A 22,100-nucleotide genomic window follows, 5' to 3' on the forward strand; every position below is an offset into this window, starting at 1 on the left:
TGAATATATTCCCTAGATTACAATATTTATTCCAAACACTACCAATACAATTACCACAGAAGTTTTATCAAGAGTTAAATAAATGTGTGAGGAAGTTCCTTTGGAAAGGTAAGATGTCAAGAATATCGTTGGAAAAATTGACATGGAAATTTGACCTAGGAGGGTTACAACTTCCAAACTTTAAGAATTATTATAAAGCAAATCAACTTAGATTTATTGCATCTTTTTTTGATGAAGATAAACCGGCATGGATTAGAATAGAATTAGATAAAATAGGAGAAAATATACCAGAAGATTTTATATATAAGTGGGAATCTAAATGGATACGGGAAAAGAAAGAATCTCCTATATTAAAACATTTGATTTATGGGATAAGATAAATGTTGATGATGAGATAAAGAAATCTTTACTAGCAAAGAGACCTTTAATTCAAAATAAACTTATTCCTTTTACAATGGATAACCAACTTTTATACAATTGGTTTCAAAAAAGGATTAGATATATAGGAGATTGTTTTGAAGGAGGTATATTAATGTCATTTGATCAATTAAAGAATAAATACAAAATATCAAACAACACTCTTTTTTTGTTATTTCCAATTAAGGGCTTATTTAAGAGATAAATTAGGTCAAACAATGTTATTGCCGAAACCTAATGAAATAGAAACTTTAATTCAAAAAGGAAAAATTAAAAAAATTATTTCTTGTATGTATAGTTTGATTCAAAAACAGGCAATTAAACAAGGAATTCATAAGTCAAGACAAAAATGGGAAACTGATTTGAATATTAAAATTGAAGAAACAAGTTGGTCAAGACTATGTCTTGACAGTATGACAAATACAACAAATGTCCGGTTAAGATTAGTGCAATATAATTTTTTACATCAATTATATATTACACCAGAAAAAATAAATAATTTAAACCCAAATTTATCTGATCAATGTTTTCGATGTAATCAAGAAATTGGTACTTTTTTACACTCTACTTGGTCTTGTTTTAAAATTCAACCTTTTTGGACAAATTTAAGAATTTTATTGGAACACAACTTCCACATAATCCAACATTATTTTTACTAGGCGATATTGAAGGGATGAAACCGTAATCCAAATTGAATAAATATCAGAAAGAATTCATAAAAATTGCATTGGCAGTAGCCAAAAAAGCTATTGCAGTTATTTGGAAATCGGATTCATACTTAAGCATAGATCGTTGGAAGAATGAAATTTTTAGCTGCATTCCTCTTGAAAAAATTACTTGTAATTTAAGAGATAAATATGAGATATTTCTGAAAATTTGGCACCCTTATTTACAAAAGATAGGATTAAATATACAGGTGCTCTGAAGATAAAATTATTGGTTATCTGGGGAAATAAATAAATATATATACTAAAGCTATTATGAACTCCATGGAGCATGTGGGGATCTTCCGATATCCAGGCATTCTTTCTTTCTTTTTTCTTCTCTCTTTTTCTCTTTCTATAGGGATATGTTAGGGGGGAGGGGGGAAGGGTTTATAATTTTTTTTACTTTTTAAAAAGAAGTCTCTGAGTGGCATGGCCTGAAGATTGACAGGTTGACATAAAGTGCGAGCAAGGTGGATGCTAATGTAAGACAGTACAATGTTACAAGCACCATTATAATAAAACACACAGTGGTATAAATTTGTGAAAAAGCAGCAATAAAAGATTAAAAATAACGTGCAGAATGAGAGTGTGTCTGTGAGATAGGGAGTGGTGGGCGCTGGGTGGCAGGGCATTCAGACGGTGTACATGCGTGTTGGGTGGCAGCAGTGTTAGGAATTCTTAAGAAGTCTAACAGCCTGCAGCAAGAAGCTGTTACCCAGCCTGACAGTTATGGCCCTTATGCTGCAGTACCTTCTGCCTGACAGCGGGAGGTCAAAGAGATTGTGAGAAGAATGAGAGGGGTATTTGTTTTCTACAATTCCACCCCAACTCTCTCCCACCACTCCCCCTTTCTCTACCTCAGTATATTATGATTTCTTCACCAATTTTTAAAACATTTGCTCATCCTTTCTTTGCCTAATTTAACATCTGTTCTTGTTTTAATTCATTTCTCTCATTTCAACATCTGTTCTTATTTGTTTTTTATTCCTTTCTCTCAACTGTTGCTTGCTTAACACAGTCTGTCGATCTTTATCTTTTCCTCCTCTTTGGTATAGTTGGCCCACACACTGTCTATGGTAGCGAGCCATGCTGTTTTTTACATGTATAGCTTAAGCAGTTAAGGCGCAAAATGTGATATGGATGAAGATTAATGTATTCTTAAAGGTTGTTTCAATGTGTGCAATCATTGTGATTGGTTTAGTCTGGGTTTGGCTGAACTAGAGTGCATTATAACAGCAAATGTTTGCCCCTTAGGGATGCTTTCTTGTTACTAACACATCTACAATCACATTGTTATTCCTTCGTTCCCATGCATCACTGTGTTGTAGAGGATTAAGGATGCAAAAACCATGTTCGGAATTGAGTATGTTAGTCTAATGCCCCGTAGTTGTACTGTGAGAGTGATAGGATGCTGGAAAGGCTGTGTCTCCGTTAATGTTTCCTGCCTTTAAGATCTGAAAAAAATATAATTCAAACAGCAGGGCATTCTCTCAGTTAATTCTCTCAACATAAACTCAGTAGCCAATTTATGAAATACTGAAGAAACCTGATAAAGTGGGTACTACATATTTGTTCACGGTCTTTTGCTGCTGTAGCCCATCCACTTCAAATTTGACATGTGCATTCAGAGATGTTCTTCTCCACACCACTGTTGTAACATGTAGCTATATGAGTTACTTTGCCTTCTTGTAAGCTTGAATCAAAGTCTGGTCATTCTCCTCTGACCTCTCTCACATAATATGGTATTTTCACAGAACTTGCCACTCACTGGACTGTTTTATTTCTCACACCATTATCTGTAAACTCATTGTGTGTGAAAATCCCAGGAGAACAAGAGTTTCTGAAATACTCAAACCACCCCGTCTCCAACAATTATTCCATAGCCAAAGTCACATGGATCACATTTCTTCTCCATTCCAATTTGGTCTGAATAACAAAGGAACCTCTTGACCATGTCTGCACATTTTATGCATTGTTGCTGCCACATGATTTGCTGATGTTTGCATAAATGAGCAGATGTACAGCTGTACCTAATAAAGTAGCCACTGAGTGCAGTTTCGCTTATAAAAAGATTATTAGGGCTCCTGTTCAATGCAGACTTGCTTTCATGACAACAGTGACTGTACTTCAAATGTTGTCCATTGGGATACTTTGAGGTTGTACCGAAGCAAAATATAAATTTGTGATTACAATTTGAGAATGCTTTGCTCCACGTAGGCTGTTTGACCCACTGAATTCCTCCAGCAGTTTTTTTTTTGCATCATCGGCAGTGTTTCTTCAGTTACTCAACCCCTGAACTCTGAGATTCTCTGTTTTAAATGCTTCCTCCTTTAACATACATAAGACATAAGAAGTGCCTTTTTAAAAGTATTACCCCCCCCCCCACATGGAAATTTTCATGTTTTATTGTTTTACAACAAGCAGAATAAAGGGTGTAAAGGTAGTAAGGTAGAAGGGCTGAAGTGTGTGTACTTCAATGCAAGAAGCATCAGGAACAAAGGTGATGAACTGAGAGCTTGGATACATACATGGAATTATGATGTAGTGGCCGTTACAGAGACTTGGCTGGCACCAGGGCAGGAATGGATTCTCAATATTCCTGGATTTTAGTGCTTCAAAAGGGATACAGAGAGGGGGAAAGGAGAGGAGGGGTGGCAGTACTGGTCAGGGATACTATTACAGCTACAGAAGGGGTGAATAATGTAGCAGGATCCTCTTTTGAGTCAGTATGGGTGGAAGTCAGGAACAGGAAGGGAGCAGTTACTCTATTGGGGGTATTCTATAGGCCCCCTGGTAGCAGCAGAGATACCGAGGAGCAGATTGGGAGGCAGAGTTTGGAAAGGTGCAAAAATTAATAGGGTTGTTATTATAGGTGACCTTAATTTCCCTAATATTGATTGGCACCTGATTAGTTCCAAGGGTTTAGATGGGGCAAGTTTGTTAAGTGTGTCCAGGACGGATTCATGTTACCCAACTATGGGAATGATGTGGTTTTGAAGGTAGGTTAGAAGAAGTTTTCCAGAATGCAGCCTGGATTAGAGGGTATTACCTATAAGGAGATGTCTGACAAATTTGGATTGTTTTCTCTGGAGCAATGGATCCTGAGAGAAGTCATAGACACAGGCCCTTTTGCCTATCTAATCCATGCCAAAATCATTTAAGCTGCCTACTCCCATCGACATGTCTATGCACCTATCCAAACTTTGCTTAAATGTTGAAATCAAGCCTGCATGCACCGTCTCGTTCCACACTCTCACAACCCTTTGAGTGAAGAAGTTTCCCCTCATATTCCCCCCAAACTTTTCAACTTTCATCCTTAACTCATGACTTCGGTTGTAGTCTCACCCAATCTCAGTGAGAAAAGCCTGTCATATAGTTTTGGTCAAGCCTTACTCTGTCTATACCCCTCATAATTTTGACCCATCATATAGAGTTAAGAGAGTCATATAGGTAAGGTAGCGAGCCAGAAACTTTTTTCAGAGTAAAGATGTCGAATTTGAATTTTAAAGGGCATAGCTTTAAGTTGAGAGGGGAAAAGTTTAGAAGGGTGTGCTAGGCAAGTTGTTTTTACATGGAGGGTGATGGGTGCCTGGAATACACTACCAGAAGCAGATATGATAGTGTTATCCGAGAGACGTTTAGCTACTACCATCAGGGAGGAGGTACAGGAGCCTTAGATCCACACCACCAGTTTCAGGAGCAGTTATTACCTTACAACCATCAGGCTCCTGAACCAGAGTGGATAAGTTCACCCAACTCAATGTAGAATGGACTCCACAACCTATGGACTCATTTTAAAGGACTCTGCATCTCATGTTTGCTTGCTTGTTTGTTTGTTTGTTTATTTATTTATTATTTGCCCATTTGGTTGTTTGTCAGTCTTTATTATGTACAGTTTTTCATAAGTTCTTTTGCATTTCTTTATTTTCCTGTAAATACCTGTAAGAAATCAAATCTCAAGGTAGTATATAGTAACACATATGTACTTTTGACAATAATTTTACCTTAAATTTTTGAAGTTCTGGTAGGAACATGAATATGCAAGGAATGGTGAAATACGGATCATGTCCAGGCAAAAAGGATTAGTTTAACTTGACATGATGCTTGGCAGAGATATTGGGATGAAGGGCTTGTTCCTGTGATATACTGTTGTGTCTGTTATTCTGATTGATATTTAGAGATAATTGATGTAATGTAACAAGTTAGTTTGAATTTAATGGACTATTGGTTAGGGAGGATCAAAAGATGAAAATAAAAGGCCAACCTGTTGAGAAACTCCAAAATATTCTGTTCAACATCATTTTAATTGTTTGTAGTAACTTACCCCTGTTTTATTCTGCAGGAACAACATGGCCAAGGTGAATCAATGAGTCTAAATCTTTCATTCTCTTTTCAAACTTTAGTCTTCAAACAGACGCCAGCACCCTCTCAATAAGCACCTCTTCCGGCCATCCACCTTCATGGCATCACATGAACCTCCAGTCTACATGGATGATGAAGATGACCGGGGCAGCATTTACAGCAGTCAGCTAGATGCAGCCGCAGATGACGAGGTCTCGGTAAGTCTCCATAAAGAATTAAAGGCCCATAGCCCCAGGAGCAAGGCATCTTACAGTCTGTCCTATTCATCAGATTTTTCCTTTCAACCTGTAGTTTTAAATTGTAGAAACAGAGAAACAACATTAGAACCTAAGGGAATGTCTGGGCCACTGTTGTACTTTATTTCATTATATTTCTTAATTAATAAATCAAATCAAAAGTATGTGATCTTTTTCAACTAAATATTCATAGTGTGCATATTGCAAAAAAGCATTTAAAGTTTTGCCTAGTTTTCAGGCCGTGTTTTTAAAAAAAATCATGCTCAGAGCAATGGTTGGTCCATGCAGCTGTAAAAAAATGCTCAACAATCCTGCTAATTTGTATTAGGAAAACTTATATACAGCATGTTGTTTTGCGTTTCACTTCCAATATCCTGATGCACATTGCTGACAGATTTATCTGATACTGAATTAATATTGAGAAAGCAAGCTATTCAATGTTCCTTAAATATCTTGCCATTCAAATCCATATAACGATTGACATTTAAATTGTGAGCCTGAACTTCAAAGGCAAATTTTTGACCTTTTCAAGGTTTCAGTTGCTTAAATACTTTGAACAAAATTATTTTGAGAGATGCGGTAGTTCCTTTTTTTCCATCTGTCATTAATAAATAAAATTGATAGATTATCTGATCAATGCCAGTCTGTTGAAATCCTTTGAAAAGGTGAGTTTAGTGTAGTCAATGGAAATGAGTAAAGGAGGAAGTTTACTTAGAATAGTGGAACTTGAGAGGGGTGAGTTAGGAAGGTTGAGCAATACAGTAGATTACAGATTGAGAACTATGCGCTTTAAAAATATTGACACCAGTTGGGATGTAAAATGTGTAGATGGAGGATTTAAACTCAGCACAAGCACAGTTGGGGCTTTGGAGAGGGTGCAGAAGAGGTTTTCTCTCCAGTCCTGATGAAGGATCCCAGAACGTTGACTATACTCTTTTCCAAAGTTGCTGCCTGTCCTGCTGAGTTCCTCAAGCATTTTGTGTGCTTCTTGGATTTCTGGTATCTGCAGATTTTCTTTTGTTTGCAGAAGAGGTTTACCAGGATGCTGCCTGGCTTAAGAGAGCATATGCTATCATGAGAGGCTAAACAAATTTGGATTGTTTTCTTTGGAGCAGTGGAGGCTGAAGGGAAATCTGATAGCAGTTTATAAGATTATGAGAGGCATAGATAGAGTAGACAAGCAGTATCGTTTTCCCAGTGTAGAAGTGTCTAATATTAGAAGGCATGTATTGAAGGTTCGAAGGGGATATGTTTTTTAATGTAGAGAGTGGTGGATGCTGGAAATGCACTGCTTGGTATAGTGGTAGAGGCTTTTAAGAGATGTTCAGATAGGCACATGAATGTGAAGAAGCTGAAGGGATATGGACATTGTGTAGATAGGGATTAGTTTTTGATTTACCTTTTAACTAGCATATTATGGTCCGAAGGGCCTGTTCCTGTGCTGTACTGTACTTGCTATATTTTATTAGCTGAATTACCCCCTTTTTGTTCAGTATGTTTGGATGATCATGTGTGCTAATGTTTTTGTGCTAAGATGTCTATAGTTGTGTAAATACACATCCTATGTTCAAAGTTCAAATAAAATGTATTATCAAATCATATCCAACCTTGCCATCATGTACAGCTTTGAGATTCATTTTCTTGTGGCCACTCACAGTGGTTATGAAGTAGCATAATAGAACATGACAAAGACGGACGAACAACCAATGTGCAAAAGACAGCAAACGGTGCAAATAAAAAAAAAAGTAAATCTATAAGCAATAAAGATCAAGAAAATGATTTATGAGAGTCCTTAAGAGCGAGTCCATAGATTCTGGAATCAGTTCAATTTTGGGGGGGTGTGAAATTGTCCCCTCTGGTTCAAGAGCCATATGGTTAAGGGGTAATAACTGTTCCTGTACGTGGGTATGGGACTTGATGCTCCTGCATCTCCTTCCTAAAGGCAGCAGCGAGAAGAGAGCATGGCCTGGATGGTGGCGGTGATGAATGCCACTTTCCTGCTTCAGCACTCCTTGTAAATATTTTCAGTTACCTGTTATTGACTGAGCTGTATCCACTATTTTACTATTTTTTGTTGGTTTTTCAGTTCAAGGGCATTGATGCTTCCATACTAGACTGTATACTCTCCACTTCACATCTGTAGAAGTTAGTCAGAGCTTTAGATGATGTGTTGAACCTGCACAAACGTCTAATAAAATAGAGGTGCTGATGTGTCTTCTTTGTAAAGGCAGTTACATTCTACACCCAGGACAGATCCTCTTAAATGATAATGCTGAAGAATTTAAGGTTGCTGAACCTCTCCCCTCTGATCCCCTGAGGAGGACTGGCTCACGGGACACCAGTTTCCTCCTCTTGTTGTCAATAATCAACTCTTTGGTTTTTCTGTCATTGAGTGAGAGGTGGTTGTGGCACGGTTTAGCCAGATTTTCGATCTCCCTCCTATATGCTGATTAATGGCCAACTTTGATTTGACCCACACAGTGGTGAAATCAGGGAAGTTCAATATGGATTGAAGTTGTGCTTAACCTCACGGTCATAAGTATAAATTAAGTAGAGCAGGGGCTAAGCACATAGCCTTGTGGTGTACCTATGCTGATGGAGATTATGGAAGAGATGTTGCCAGTCTGAACTGACTGGAGTCTGCAACTGAGGAACTCGAGGATCCAATTGCACAAGGAGGTACTGAGGCCAAGGTCTTGGAGCTTATTGATCAGCTTTGAAGGGATCGTCACTGTCCAGATATTTCAGAGTTGAGTGAAGAGGCAATGAAGTGGGATCTGCTGGTGTCCTATTGTAGTGCTAAACAAATTGGAGCCTACCATCAATTAGTATATGATTTCTCTAACTTCCAGTAATTTCTCCCCCACCCCCCACCTCCTCCTCCTCTCTTTTTCAGTTCCCCATTCTAACTCTTTCTCCCCCCCCACCCCTTACCCCTTCTCTTCTCATTTGCCCATCACCTCCCCCTGGTGTCCCTGCTCCCCTTTCTTCCTTGGACTACTCTCCTATCAGATTTCTTCTTCAACCCTTTACCTCTTCCACCTATACTCCCCCAGATACTTATTTCAACCCTCCTCCCCCATCCATCTACAGTATCTTCCCCCTCACCTGATTTCACCTATCCTGCTAGCTTGTACACTTCCCTTCCCCCACTTATTCTGGCTTCTTGCCCTTTTCTTTCCTGTTTTGATGAAGGATTTCATCCTGAAACAGTGACTGTTTATTCACTTCCACAGATGCTGCCTGATCTGCTGAGTTCCTCTGCCATTACCACATAGGAGCAGAATTAGGCCATCTGGCTCATTGAGTCTGTTCTGCCATTCAATCATGGCTGATCCTTTTTTTTCCCTCCTACTCAACCCCAGTTCCCAGCCTTCTCCCCGTCACCTTTGATGCCATGTCCAATCAAGAACATATCAATCTCTGCCTTAAAACACACCCAATGACCTGGCCTCCATAGCTGCATGTGGTAACATACTCCACAAATTCAGCACCCTTTGGCAAAAAGAAAAATTTCTGTACAACTCTGTTTTGTAAGGGCACCCTTCTATCCAGAGGCTTCTTGTCCTAGACTCTCCCACCAAGGGAAACATCCTTTCCACATCTTCTCTGTCTAGGCCTTTCAACATTTGAAAGGTTTGAATGAGATCTTCCCCACATCCTTCTGAATTCTAGTGAATACAGACCCAGAGCCATCAAATGTTCCTCGTATGATAACACTTTCATTCCTGGAATCATCCTTGTGAACCTCCTCCGGACCCTCTCTACTGCCAGCACATAATTTCTAAGATGAGGGACCCAAAACTGTTAAAATACTCAAGGAGAGGCCTCACCAGTGTCTTATAAAGCCTAAGCATCACATCCTTGCTCTTGTATTCTAGACCTCTTAAAATGAATGTTAACATGGCACCACTGACTCAACCTGCAAGTTCACCTTTAGCCTGTTCTGCACAAGGACTTCCAAGTCCCTCTGCATCTCAGATTCCTGGATTTTAAGACCATAAGATACAGGAGCAGCAGTAGGCCATCAAGTCTGCTCCGCCGTTCAATCATGGGCTGATCCACTTCATCCAGTCATCCCCACTTCCCTGCTTTCACCCCATACCCTTTGATGCCCTGGCTAATCAAGAACTTGTCTATCCTTGCCCTAAATACACCCAATGACTTGGCCACACCACTCATGGCAACAAATTCTACAGATTTACCACCCTCTGACATAAGTAATTTCTCCACATCTCAGTTCTAAAAGGATGTCCTTCAGTCCTGAAGTCATGCCCTCTTGTCCTAGTATCCCCTACCATGGGAAATAACTTTGCCATATCTAATCTGTTCAGGCCTTTTAACATTTGGAATGTTTCTATGAGATCCCCCCTCATTTTCCTGAATTGCAAGAAATACAGCCCAAGAGCTACCAGACATTCCTCATACACTATCCTGCTCATTCCTGGAATCATTCTTGTTAATCTTCTCTGAAACCTCTCCAATGTCAGTATATCCTTTCTAAAATAAAGAGCCCAAAACTGCACGCAATACTCCAAGTGTGGTCTCACGAGTGCTTTATAGAGCCTCAACATCATATCCCAGCTCTTATATTCTATACCTGTATAAATGAATGCCAACATTGCATTTGCCTTCTTCACAACTGACTCAACCTGAAGGTTAACCTTTAGGATATCTTGCACAAGGACTCCCAAGTCTCTTTGCATCTCTGCATTTTGAATTCTCTCCCCATCTAAATAATAGCCTGCCCATTTATTTCTTCTACCAAAGTGCATACACTTTCCAACATTGTATTTTATTTGCTACTTCTTTGCCCATTCCCCTAAGTCTCTCTGCAGGCTGTTTCCTCAACACTACCTGCTCCTCCACCTATCTTTGTATCATCGGCAAATGTAGCCACAAATCCCATAATACCATAGTTCAAATTATTGACATACATCATAAAAAGTAACGGTCCCAACACTGACCCCTGTGGAACTCCACTGGTAACTGGCAGCCAGCCAGAATAGGATTCCTTTATTCCCACTCTCTGTTTTCTGCTGACCAGCCAATGCTCCACCCACGCTAGTAACTTCCCTGTAATTCCATGCACTTTTATCTTGCTCAGCAGCCTCATGTGCGGCACCTTGTCAGAGGCTTTGTCAAAATCCAAGTACACCAGGTCCACTGCATCTCCTGTCTACCCTGCCTGTAATTTCCTCAAAGAATTGCAGTAGGTTTGTCAGGCAGGATCTTCCTTTCAGGAAACCATGCTGGCTTTGGCCTATCTTGTCATGTGCCTCCAGGTATTCTGTAATCTCATCCCTAACAGTAATTTTCACTGCACAAACTTCACTTCCCTGAAACTCTTGAATGTCCGCAATACTGCAGATGTCTTCCACTGTGAAGACTGATGCAAAATACGCATTCAGTTCCTCTGCCATCACTGCATCTCTCATTACAATATCTTCAGTGTCATTTTGTATTGGTCCTATATCTATCCTTGACTCTCTTTTACCCTTTATATAATTTTTAAAAAACTTCTAGTATCTTCTTTGATATTAGTCTCCAGCTTCCTCATTAATACAATTTTTCCTTCCTTTCCTTTTGCAAGCTTTTAAATCTTCCCACGACCTCTTCCTTGTATGCCCTCTCTTTTGCTTTTACTTTGGCTCTGACTTGTCGGCCACGGTAATGTCCTTCTTCCCTTTCAAAATTTCTTCTTATTTGGAATATATCTGTCTTGCACTTCCTTCATTTTTTTGCAGAAACTCTAGCCATTGCTGCTCTGCTGTCCTTCCTGCAAATGTCCCTTTCCAGTCAACGTCGGCCAGTTTCCGTCTCATACCATTGTACCGGTAATTTCCTTTATTACACTGAAATACTGACACATTAGATTTTATTTTTTTCCCTCTCAAATTTCAAAATGAACTCAATCATATTGTGATCACTGTTCCCTAAGGGTCCCTTAACCTTAAGCTCTCTTATCACCCCTTTTAGAAAATAGTCTGCACATTTATGCATTTTCCAGCATTGTATTTCATTTGCCACTTTCTTGCCCATTCTGTTAATCTGCCTAAGCCCGTCTGCATCCTACCTGTTTCAACACTACCTCCCCCTCCACCAATCTTCGTATCATCTGCAAACTTAGCAACAAAGCCATCTATTCCATCATCTAAATCATTCATGTACAGTATAAAAAGAAGTGGTCCCAATACCGACCCCTGCGGAACACCACTGGTCACTGGCAACCAACCAGAAAAGGATCCTTTTATTCCCATTCGCTGCTTCCTATCAATCAGCCAATGCTCTAACCATGTTAGTAACTTTCCTATAATACCGTGGACTCTTAACTTGGTAAGCAGCCTCATGTGTGGCACCTTCTGAAAGTCCAAATATACAACATCCACTGCATCTCCTTTATCTATCCTACTTGTGATCACCACAAAGAATTCCAGTAGGTTCATCAGGCAGAGTTTTCCCTAAAGGAAACCTGCGGACTTGGTACTATCTTGTCTTGTGTCACCAAGTACTCCATCACCTCATCCTTAACAATTGATTCTTAACATCTTCCCAACCACTGAAGTCAGGCTAACTCGTCTATAATTTCCTTTCTGCTGCCTTCCTCCTTTCTTAAAGAGCAGAGTGACATTTGCAATTTTCCAGTCCTCTGGCTCCAAGCCAAAGTCCGATGATTTTTGAAAGATTATTTCTAATACCACCACAATCTCTAAAGCCACCTCTTTCAAAACCCTAGGTTGCAGTTCATCTGGTCTGGGTGACTTAATGTGCCTTTAGGTCTTTCAGCTTTTTGAGCACTTTCTCTCTTGTAATAGTAACTGCACCCACTTCTCTTCCTTCACCCACTACAACATCAGGCACACTGCTAGTGTCTTCCACAGTGAAGACTGATACAAAATGCTCATCTAGTTCATTACACGTGTGTTGCTCTGGATTTCCAGCATCTGCAGAACCTCTTGTGTTTTTGTATATAATAAATGTTTGTGTGCGTTTTTGCAATTCCTACTGCAAAAATTCGGGCAGGTGGAGCTCGTCAGCCTTGGACGGCAGCCTGCCAAGAAGGAAAAAACTCTGATTTCAGGTCTCTGCTGCCTTGCAGCCATACCCACCCATGGGAAAGGCTTTGGGAGTAAACCCCAGGAGGAAATCCAGAGCCGGGGTCCCTAAGGCAGTTTGATGTTGTTTACAACTTCACCCTGGCAACCTCTGCAACGGCACTGGTGCCAAGCTGTTTTGGCAATTGCCCTTACCTTGGACTACATCAGTGACATGGAGAGCAGGAACCTGCTGCACAAGCAACAGCTGGTTCTTCAAATCTTACCGCCCAGGTTTATGCCCTGGAGAGGATACAGTCCACCAGAGGCGTAAACCCATGACCCCGTGACATCAATGGCTGCCTACTACCCTACAGCAAAAATGTTTCTTCGAGCCTTGATCCATAATCTTAATATTTTATGATAATTATTTTATATTAGAAATACCTCGTGCTGATAAATGAAAAGGTTCATGTTTATTGTCACATGTTACAAAAATTAATTTTGTGCAGAGGCAACACAGTACATTAACATGACAAACATAAATTAACATCGACTTAAATTAACATAAATTGTGCATAACTTATGCATTCACAAAAAAACACTAGTGCCATTGTGTTTATGTTGTTTGTTGAAAGTGAGAAAAATAAATTATTCTGAGGTAGTATTAAGGTTTTTCACACAATGGAGGAACTCAGCAAGCCAGGCATCATCTAGGGAAAAAAGTAAGCAGTGCTGATGAAGAATCTTGGCCTGAAACATTAACTACGGTCGGCCCTTCTTATCTGCAGTTCCGCATGCGCGGATTCAACCAACTGCGGATCAGGAAAACCCAGAGGTTCCTCTCCAGCGCTTGTTGTTTGAGCATGTACAGACTTTTTTTTTCTTGTCATTATTCCCTAAACAATACAGTATAACAACTATTTACATAGCATTTACATTGTATTAGGTATTATAAGTAATCTAGAGATGAATTAAAGTATACGGGAGGATGTGCATAGGTTACCGCGGATCAGGAATTGGAAAAGAAACGGAAGTTCTCTAAGTCCGAACAGGTACATCCAGTATTATTTAGAGTCAGTTAGTCAAACGTTTGTCTTAGTATATAGTATATATTTTACCTTTCTATGCATATAACACTTAAGAAACGTGTATTTGAATAATTAAACTACTGTGTTGCTTAGTAGCAATTGTAGCTTTCATTGGGGCAGGGTGTTCACATGCTCCATTATTCTAACTTTATCCTTTAAAATTATTGCAATCGTTGACCGACTGTAGCCTAACACTTTTCCAGTGACTGATGGCGTTTCACCTCTTTCTGATTGCTTTATTATTTCCACTTTATTTTCAATCATGATCGTTTTCCGGAAGAGAAATACTGCGGGCGGCAGGTCCTGACCTCCACCAGGTCCCAAGCAAGTCCATCGCACTGACACAGGTTAAATAAGCTCTGGTGCTCCACCGGGTCCTAAAATCCACCGCACTGAGACAGGTTAAATAAGCTCCGGAACTCCGCTGGGCCCTAAAGTCCACCGCACTGTGACAAGTTAAATAAGGTCCAGAGCTCCGCCGGGTCCTAAAGTCCACCGACTTGAGCATCTGCGTTTTTTGGTATCCGCGGGGCGTCCGAGAACCAATCCCCTGCAGATAAGGAGGGCCAACTGTATGTACTCTTTTCCATAGATACTACCTGGCCTGATGAGTTCCTCCAGCATTTTCTGTGTATTGCTTTAGATTTCCAGCATCTGCAGATACTCTCACATTTTAGGTTTGTCAGTTTGTTCAAGATCCTGATCATAGTGGGAGAGAATGAAGAATATTAAAGAATATTAAATTATTTTTTGTTAATGTTTCTGTTGAAACATTCCCTTTAACAAAAGTCTCCCCTCATAGCTGTTGTTATTCAACACTGAACCTTATGGTCAAGTCCGTAAGACATAATAGCAGAATTAGGCCATTCAGCCCTTCGTCTGCTGTCCATTCCATTGTGGCTGATTTATTATCCCTTTCAATCCCATTCTCCTGCCTTTGACGCCCTTAATAATGAAGAACCTATCAACCCCCACTTTAAATATACTGAGTGACTTGGTCTTCACAGTTGTCTGTGGCAATGAATTCCAGATTCATCAGTCCTGCCCTGAAATACTTACAGAATACTAATATGTGAATGCCTCCAAGCTTCTCCCAAAATGTTCAATTCTTAAGCTAGGCTAGAGTCATGAGTTCTAATATATCTAGAGAAATTAAACAAGGACTCATACAGAAAGGTACAGTGTATGTTCTGTGATGTATGCTGCTTGTAAATATACACAGTGCTTTCTCTGATTGTGACCTAACTGATGAGTTTTGTATGTTTATCATTACTGTTTTGTTTTTACACTGTGTCCCTATTCATTAAATCCTGTCTCTTCCTTTACAAGCCTTCTCTGTCTAAAATTATGAGAAAGTAAATAGAATGTTTGTGCTATATACAAAGTCTTCAATTCTTCAATTGAAGATGCAATCTCCCTTTGATAGTTTTTTTCCCATTTCTTGGACAAATGTTCCAGAAAGTCTTCCACAACACTTAAGTGACGTTAATATCAAAGCTTTGTCTGTTTATTGAATTTCCTGAGTCTGTCATCAGTGCCAAGTAGAAAACAGTTTCATTCTCTTGGGTCCAATCTCTTTAGCAGTCCTGTACATGTCTCCTGCCTTACATCAAGGTATAGTGAATATAAACTGTCACAACTTTAATCTTTCTTTCAAGTCCTTTATATGAAAGAAAGAGAAATGATAAATTATGTTAGATATTATTGCAGAAGTCTTGCTGCTGTACTTAATAAAGCATTGCATTTTGATGTAATCCTTTGAAGGATGAAAGCCCTGAATTTGGACAGACACTAGCAATCAACTCGTATATCCCAGAATATTGTCACCAAGAATTTAAAACAGTAGAAAATTAATAGAACCCACTGTCGTATCTTATTCAGATGCATCTTTAAAATGGCAACTGCTCTACCCATGACTGCAAGAAAATCCACAGAGTCATGAACACAGTTCACCACATCATAGAAACCTGCCTTCCCTCCACAGGCTCTGTCTACACTTTTTCTGCCTCAGTAAAGTAACCAACATAATCAAAGCCCACTTCCACCGCACGTACAGCTAGAAACATAGACACATAGAAAACTTACAGCACAGTACGGGCCCTTCGGCCCACAAAGTTGTGCCAAACATCTCCCTACCTTAGAAATTACAAGGCTTACCTATAGCCCTCTATTTTTCTAAGCTCCATGTACCTATCCAAAAGTCTCTTAAAAGACCCTATCGTATCCGCCTCCACTACCGTTGCCGGCAGCCCATTCCACACACACACCACTCTCTGAATAAAAAAACTTAGTCCTGACATCTCCCAGGTACTCCCCAGCACCTTAAACCTGTGTCCTCTTGTGGCAACCATTTCAGCCCTGGGAAAAAGCCTCTGACTATCCACACGATCAATGCGTCTCATTATCTTATACATCTCTATCTGGTCATCTCTCATCCTCTGTCGCTCCAAGGATAAAAGGCTGAGTTCACTCAACCTATTCTCATAAGGGATGCTCCCCAATCCAGGCAACATCCTCGTAAATCTCCTCTGCACCCTTTCTATGGCTTCTACATCCTTCCTGTAGTGAGGTGACCAGAACTGAGCACAGTACTCCAAGTGGGTTCTGACCAGGGTCCTATATACGGTAGCTGCAACATTACCTCTCGGCTTCTAAGTTTAATTCCGCAATTGATGAAGGCCAATACACCTTACGCCTTCTTACCAACAGAGTCAACCTGCACAGCTGCTTTGAGCATCCTCTGGACTCAGACCCCAAGATCCCTCTGATCCTCCACAGTGCCAAGAGTCTTACCATTATTGCTATATCTCTTGGTGACCTTTTATTCAATATTTTCATATGATCTGACTTATGGCCCTTCCAGTTACCTTTTTGAAGTTTTGGATTTGTTCAGAAAGTTTTTCCTTTTTTTTTTGCTTTCACTCTCAGTTTGAGCTGCCCAGTTCTTTTTTCTTTTCTTTTGTGTTTTGGGGTTTTTTTTCTGTATGTTTCAATTATAAAAGTTTCTTTATCTTTTTTTCTTTTTATAGATAAGAGGAGAATCAATTACCTTTCTCTTTATACTATTAGATTAATACTATGTTTGATCTTGCTAATGTTTATTTTTCCTTTTATTTGAACTGTTATTGATATAGATATTTGTGATAATTCTCTTGTTTATATATATTTGTACTTTTTAATTTAATTAATAAAACGATTGATAAAGAAAGAAAGCATACTATATTCTGCCATCATATTTGACCTACCAGAATGAACCACTTCACACTTTAGCTGGGTTGAACTCGATCTGCCACTTCTCAGCCCAGTTTTGCATCCTATCAATGTCCCACTGTAACCTCTGACAGCCCTCCACACTATCCACAACACCTCCAACCTTTGTGTCATCAGCAAACTCACTGACCCATCCCTCCACTTCCTCATCCAGGTCATTTATAAAAATCAGGAAGGGTAAGGGTCCCAGAACAGATCCCTGAGGCACTCCACTGGTGACCGACCTCCATGCAGAATATGACCTGTCTACAACCACTCTTGGCCTTTTGTGGGCAAGCCAGTTCTGGATCCACAAAGCAATGTTCCCTTTGATCCCATGTCTCCTTACTTTCTCAATAAGCCTTGCATGGGGTACCTTATCAAATGCCTTGCAAAATCCATATTGCTCATCTACTGCTCTTCCTTCATCAATGTGTTTAGTCACATCCTCAAAAAAAATTCAATCAGGCTCTTAAGGCACAACCTACCCTTGACAAAGCTATGCTGACTATTCCTAATCATATTACACCTCTCCAAATGTTCATAAATCCTGCCTCTCAGGATCTTCTCCATCAACTTACCAACCACTGAAGTAAGACTCACTGGTCGATAATTTCCTGGGCTATCTCTACTCCCTTTCTTGAATACAGGAACAACATCTATAACCCTCCAATCCTCCGGAACCTCTCCTGTCAACATTGATGATGCAAAGATCATTGCCAGGGGCTCAGCAATCTCCTCCCTCGCCTCCCACAGTAGCCTAGAGTACATCTCATCCAGTCCTGGTGACTTATCCAACTTAATGCTTTCCAAAAGCTCCAGCACATCCTCTTTCTTAATATCTACATGCTCAAGCTTTTCAGCCTGCTGCAAGTCATCACTACAATCACCAAGATCCTTTTCCATAGTGAATACTGAAGTAAAGTATTCATTAAGTACCTCTGCTATTTCCTCCGGTTCCATACACACTTTCCCACTGTCACACTTGATAGGTCCTATTCTTTCACGTCTTATCCTCTTGTTCTTCACATACTTGTAGATATTACCTGAGGATAATACTTGCCTGAGGATTTTCCTTAATCCTGCCTGCCAAGGCCTCCTCATGGCCCCTTCTGGCTCTCCTAATTTCCTTCTTAAGCTCCTTCCCATTAGCCTTATCTTCTAGATCTCTAACATTACCTAGCTCTCTGAACCTTTTATAAGCTTTTCTTCTTGACTAGATTTATTACAGCCTTTGTACGCCACAGTTCCTGTACCCTACCATAACTTCCCTGTCTCATTGGAACCAATGCAGAACTCCACACAAATATCCCCTGAACATTTGCCACTTTTCTATCATACTTTTCCCTGAGAACATATGTTCCCAATTTCCCAATTTCCAATTTCCTGCCTGATAGTCTCATAATTCCCCTACTCCAATTGAACACTTTTCTAACTTGTCTGTTCCTATTTCTCTCTCTAATGCTATTGTAAAGGAGATAGAATTATTTTCACTATCTCCGAAATGCTGTCCCACTGAGAGATCTGACACCTGACCAGGTTCATTTCCGGATACCAAATCAAGTACAGCTTCTCCTCTAGTAGGCTTATCTACATATTGTGTCAAGGAACCTTCCTGCACACACCTAACAAACTCCACCCCATCTAAACCCTTTGCTCTGGGGAGATGCCAATCTATATTTGGGAAATTAAAATCTCCCATCACGGCAACTCTGTTATTATTACACCTTTCCAGGATCTGTTTCCCTATCTGCTCCTCAATATCCCTGTTACTATGGGGCGGCCTATAAAAAAACACCCAGTAAAGTTACTGACCCCTTCTTGTTGCTGGCCTCTATCCACAGAGACTCCGTAGACAATCCCTCCATGGCGTCCACCTTTTCAGCAGTCGTGACACTATCTCTGATCCACAGTCCCACGTCCCCACCTCTTTTGCCTCCCTCCCTCTCCTTTCTGAAACATCTAAAACCCGGCACTTGAGGTAACCATTCCTGTCCCTGAGCCATCCAAGTCTCTGTAATGGCCACCACATCATATCTCCAAATATTGATCCACGCTCTAAGCTCATCTGCTTTGTTCACAACACTCCTTGCATTGAAATAGACACATTTCAAACCTTCGGTCTGAGCGTGTCCCTTCTCTATCACCTGCCTATCCTCCCTCTCGCACTGTATACAAGCTTTCTCTATTTGTGAGCCAACTTCCTCTTCCCCAGTCTCTTCGGTTCAATTCTCATCCCCCAACAATTCTAGTTTAAACTCTCCCCAGTAGCCTCAGCAAACCTCCCTGCCAGGATATTGTTCCCCCTGGGATTCAAGTGCAACCAGTCTTTTTTGTCCAGGTCACACCTGCCCCAAAAGAGGTCCCAATGATCCAGAAATCTGAATCCTTGCCCCTTGCTCCAATCCCTTAGCCACACATTTATCCTCCACCCTGTTCTATTCCTATTCTCACTGTCACATGGCACAGGCAGTAATCCCGAGATTACTACCTTTGTGGTCCTGCTTCTCAACTTCCTTCCTAACTCCCTGTAGTCTTTTGTTCAGGACCTCTTCCCTTTTCCTAACTATGTCATTGGTATCAATATGTACCACAAGCTCTGGCTGTTCTCCCTCCCACTGCAGGATATCTTGGACGGGATCTGAAACATCCCAGACCCTGGCACCTGGGAGGCAAACTACCATCCAAGTTTCTTTCCTGCATCCACAGAATCGCATGTTTGACCCCCTAACTATAGAGTCCCCTATCACTACTGCCTTCCTCTTCCTCTCCCTACCCTTATGAGCCACAGGGCCAGACTCTGTGCCAGAGGCACGGTGACTGCTGCTTCCCCCAGGTAGGTTGTCCCCCCCCCCCCCCCAACAGTACTCAAACAGGAGTACTTATTGTCAAGGGGCACAGCCACAGGGGTACTCTCTAGTGCCTGACTCTTCCTCTTTCTCCTCCTCAATGTGACCCACTTGTTTGTTTCCCGTGGCAAAGATAAAGAGTGCAAAGAGGTCAGGGAGAGGGGAATCATTGTTTGGGAGGGACATTCTGTAATGCTAAATAACTCAATTCTTTGGAATCAAATAATCTTGTCCAGTGTCTCAGGCTGGGTGTGTCTGCATCTGTCCCACCCCTCGCCCCAGCACTGCTTCTCTGCCACCTGTCCTATACCCCTCCTGCAGTGCTATTCCCAATATCCTTTGCTCCTGTCAGATTTACAAACTTGCTCTCCACTCCACGTTGACAAATACAGTACTGTGCAAAAGTCTTAGGCACCCATTTATTAAAACTGCTTCTGTCATCTCCGATAATGAAATAAACTAATGGGACTCAGAACACAAGCATGCTTATGGCTCAATTACAATTTATTTTACTTGTGCACAAGAAGAGCGACATGTGTTCTGTGGCCTGGACAGAAAAATCTTACTTTTGTCTAGAATTGGCTTCTCAGTTCCAGATAATGACCATTTGTAAGTTGCATATGGCTTGTGTATCTTACTTGCAAGATCAATTGCCATTTACAATAGAGATGTTAAAAGTCGGTAGAAACTGCAAGCTGACCACCAGTGACACTTTGAAGTTTGTAAAGCAATTGTTCTGGTTGTGTGTGTCTTGGAACGCTTATCTCGTGTCTCAACCACAGTGTTCAAAGGGAAGTGATGCTCTTCAAAGACCTTTCTTATAAGGGCTATCAGCATTCTATCTGCAGTCACTCCTTGCCTGGATATTATGTTAGCCTAGTCTTACTGGAACTTCATGACTATTGACCTCTTCTACGCCTCACCCAATTTCCATTTTTTTGCACTGTCGTCTTGGGATTATTTTACCCCTGGCTCACATTTTTCTTCCTCAGCCATATGTTGGGTGGACAGATCAGGCTTTAAATGTTCTATATGGTTTCATACTGCATCTGTTGGTGCATTTACAAATAGTTTTGTTTTACAATTTTTTAATACTTTTCATTTTGACAATATAATTAGAGGTATATAAAATAATTTAAAAACTTGTAGCATGGATGTATTGTGACAATGTCCAAAGTTCTACAGAAGTAACTGAACATGCAAAATAGACAGTTTGTAAACTTTTGACACACTTTCCTACACGTTCTACATTTTTATTGACGTGTTTTTAGTGCTTTCTCATTCTCATCATGTTGCGCCTGTATAGTTAAGCTTGAAAGCTGGCAGTTGCGTCTCCAGGACAGGGAGTGTAGGTTGCAGGCAAAATGCAGGGTGCATAATTCCCTGACGGTGTATGCAGTCGAGGGGATGTGCCCCATTGCTATTTTTGGGCGAGAGCCCTTTTGCTGATCATTTGGCACTATTTCAAAGATGTATGGGAGTCTTCACCCACTGACCCGGATGGCCTGTTACCTGCACATTGTCATGCTGTTTGTTATTATCACATTGGACACTGCACAAATACATTACAAGAAGTGAATACATGTCAGAAGCAGTTGTCAATAAACTACCTTGATGCTTATTGCAGTCATGAAAAGGGACTATAATAAGGTTAGTTTTTAAAAACTGCAAGGGTAGGAAGGAGGTGATGACGAAGGACTTGTGTGACTTGTTGATTTTACATCACATGCTCTGCCAGTGATGGAGTGGATAAGTATTGAGTCTAGAACAATAAGACTTATCGGATGAAGTATCGTGAATAGTGCTTTGCTTCTTAAATATTTCCATGTGTTTACACCCATCTGGATGTTCTTCACAACCTGAAATGAGGCCTGCGGATAATGGAAAGGCTGGCATTTCTTAGACCATGAGACTTAAGAGTAGAATTGAGCTACTTGGCCCACTGAGTCTGCTCTGCCAATTCCATCATGCTTGATTTATTATTCCTCTTAGTCCCTTTCTCCTGCCTTCTCCCATAACCTTTGACATTCTTACTCATCAGGAACCTATGAACCTCTGCTTTAAATATACTCAGTGACTTGGCCTCCACAGTGATCTGCAGCAATGAATTCCACAGATTCGTCACCCTCTGGCTCAAGAAATTCTTCCTCATCTC

General features: G+C 40.5%; 1 protein-coding gene across 4 annotated transcripts in view; it reads left to right on the forward strand.

Annotated features, from left to right (window-relative positions):
- zzz3 (zinc finger, ZZ-type containing 3) overlaps window positions 1-22,100 on the forward strand; it is a 182,692-nt gene that overhangs the window by 153,506 nt on the left and 7,086 nt on the right. For all 4 annotated transcript variants that reach the window (XM_073062584.1, XM_073062585.1, XM_073062586.1 and 1 more), the window contains one exon: window positions 5,528-5,683. In XM_073062584.1, coding sequence (XP_072918685.1) covers window positions 5,528-5,683 — 156 coding nt within the window. The remainder of the gene's footprint in view (window positions 1-5,527; window positions 5,684-22,100) is intronic.

This window comes from Hemitrygon akajei, chromosome 12 (assembly GCF_048418815.1).
Source record: "Hemitrygon akajei chromosome 12, sHemAka1.3, whole genome shotgun sequence".
NCBI classification, from domain to species: domain Eukaryota; kingdom Metazoa; phylum Chordata; class Chondrichthyes; order Myliobatiformes; family Dasyatidae; genus Hemitrygon; species Hemitrygon akajei.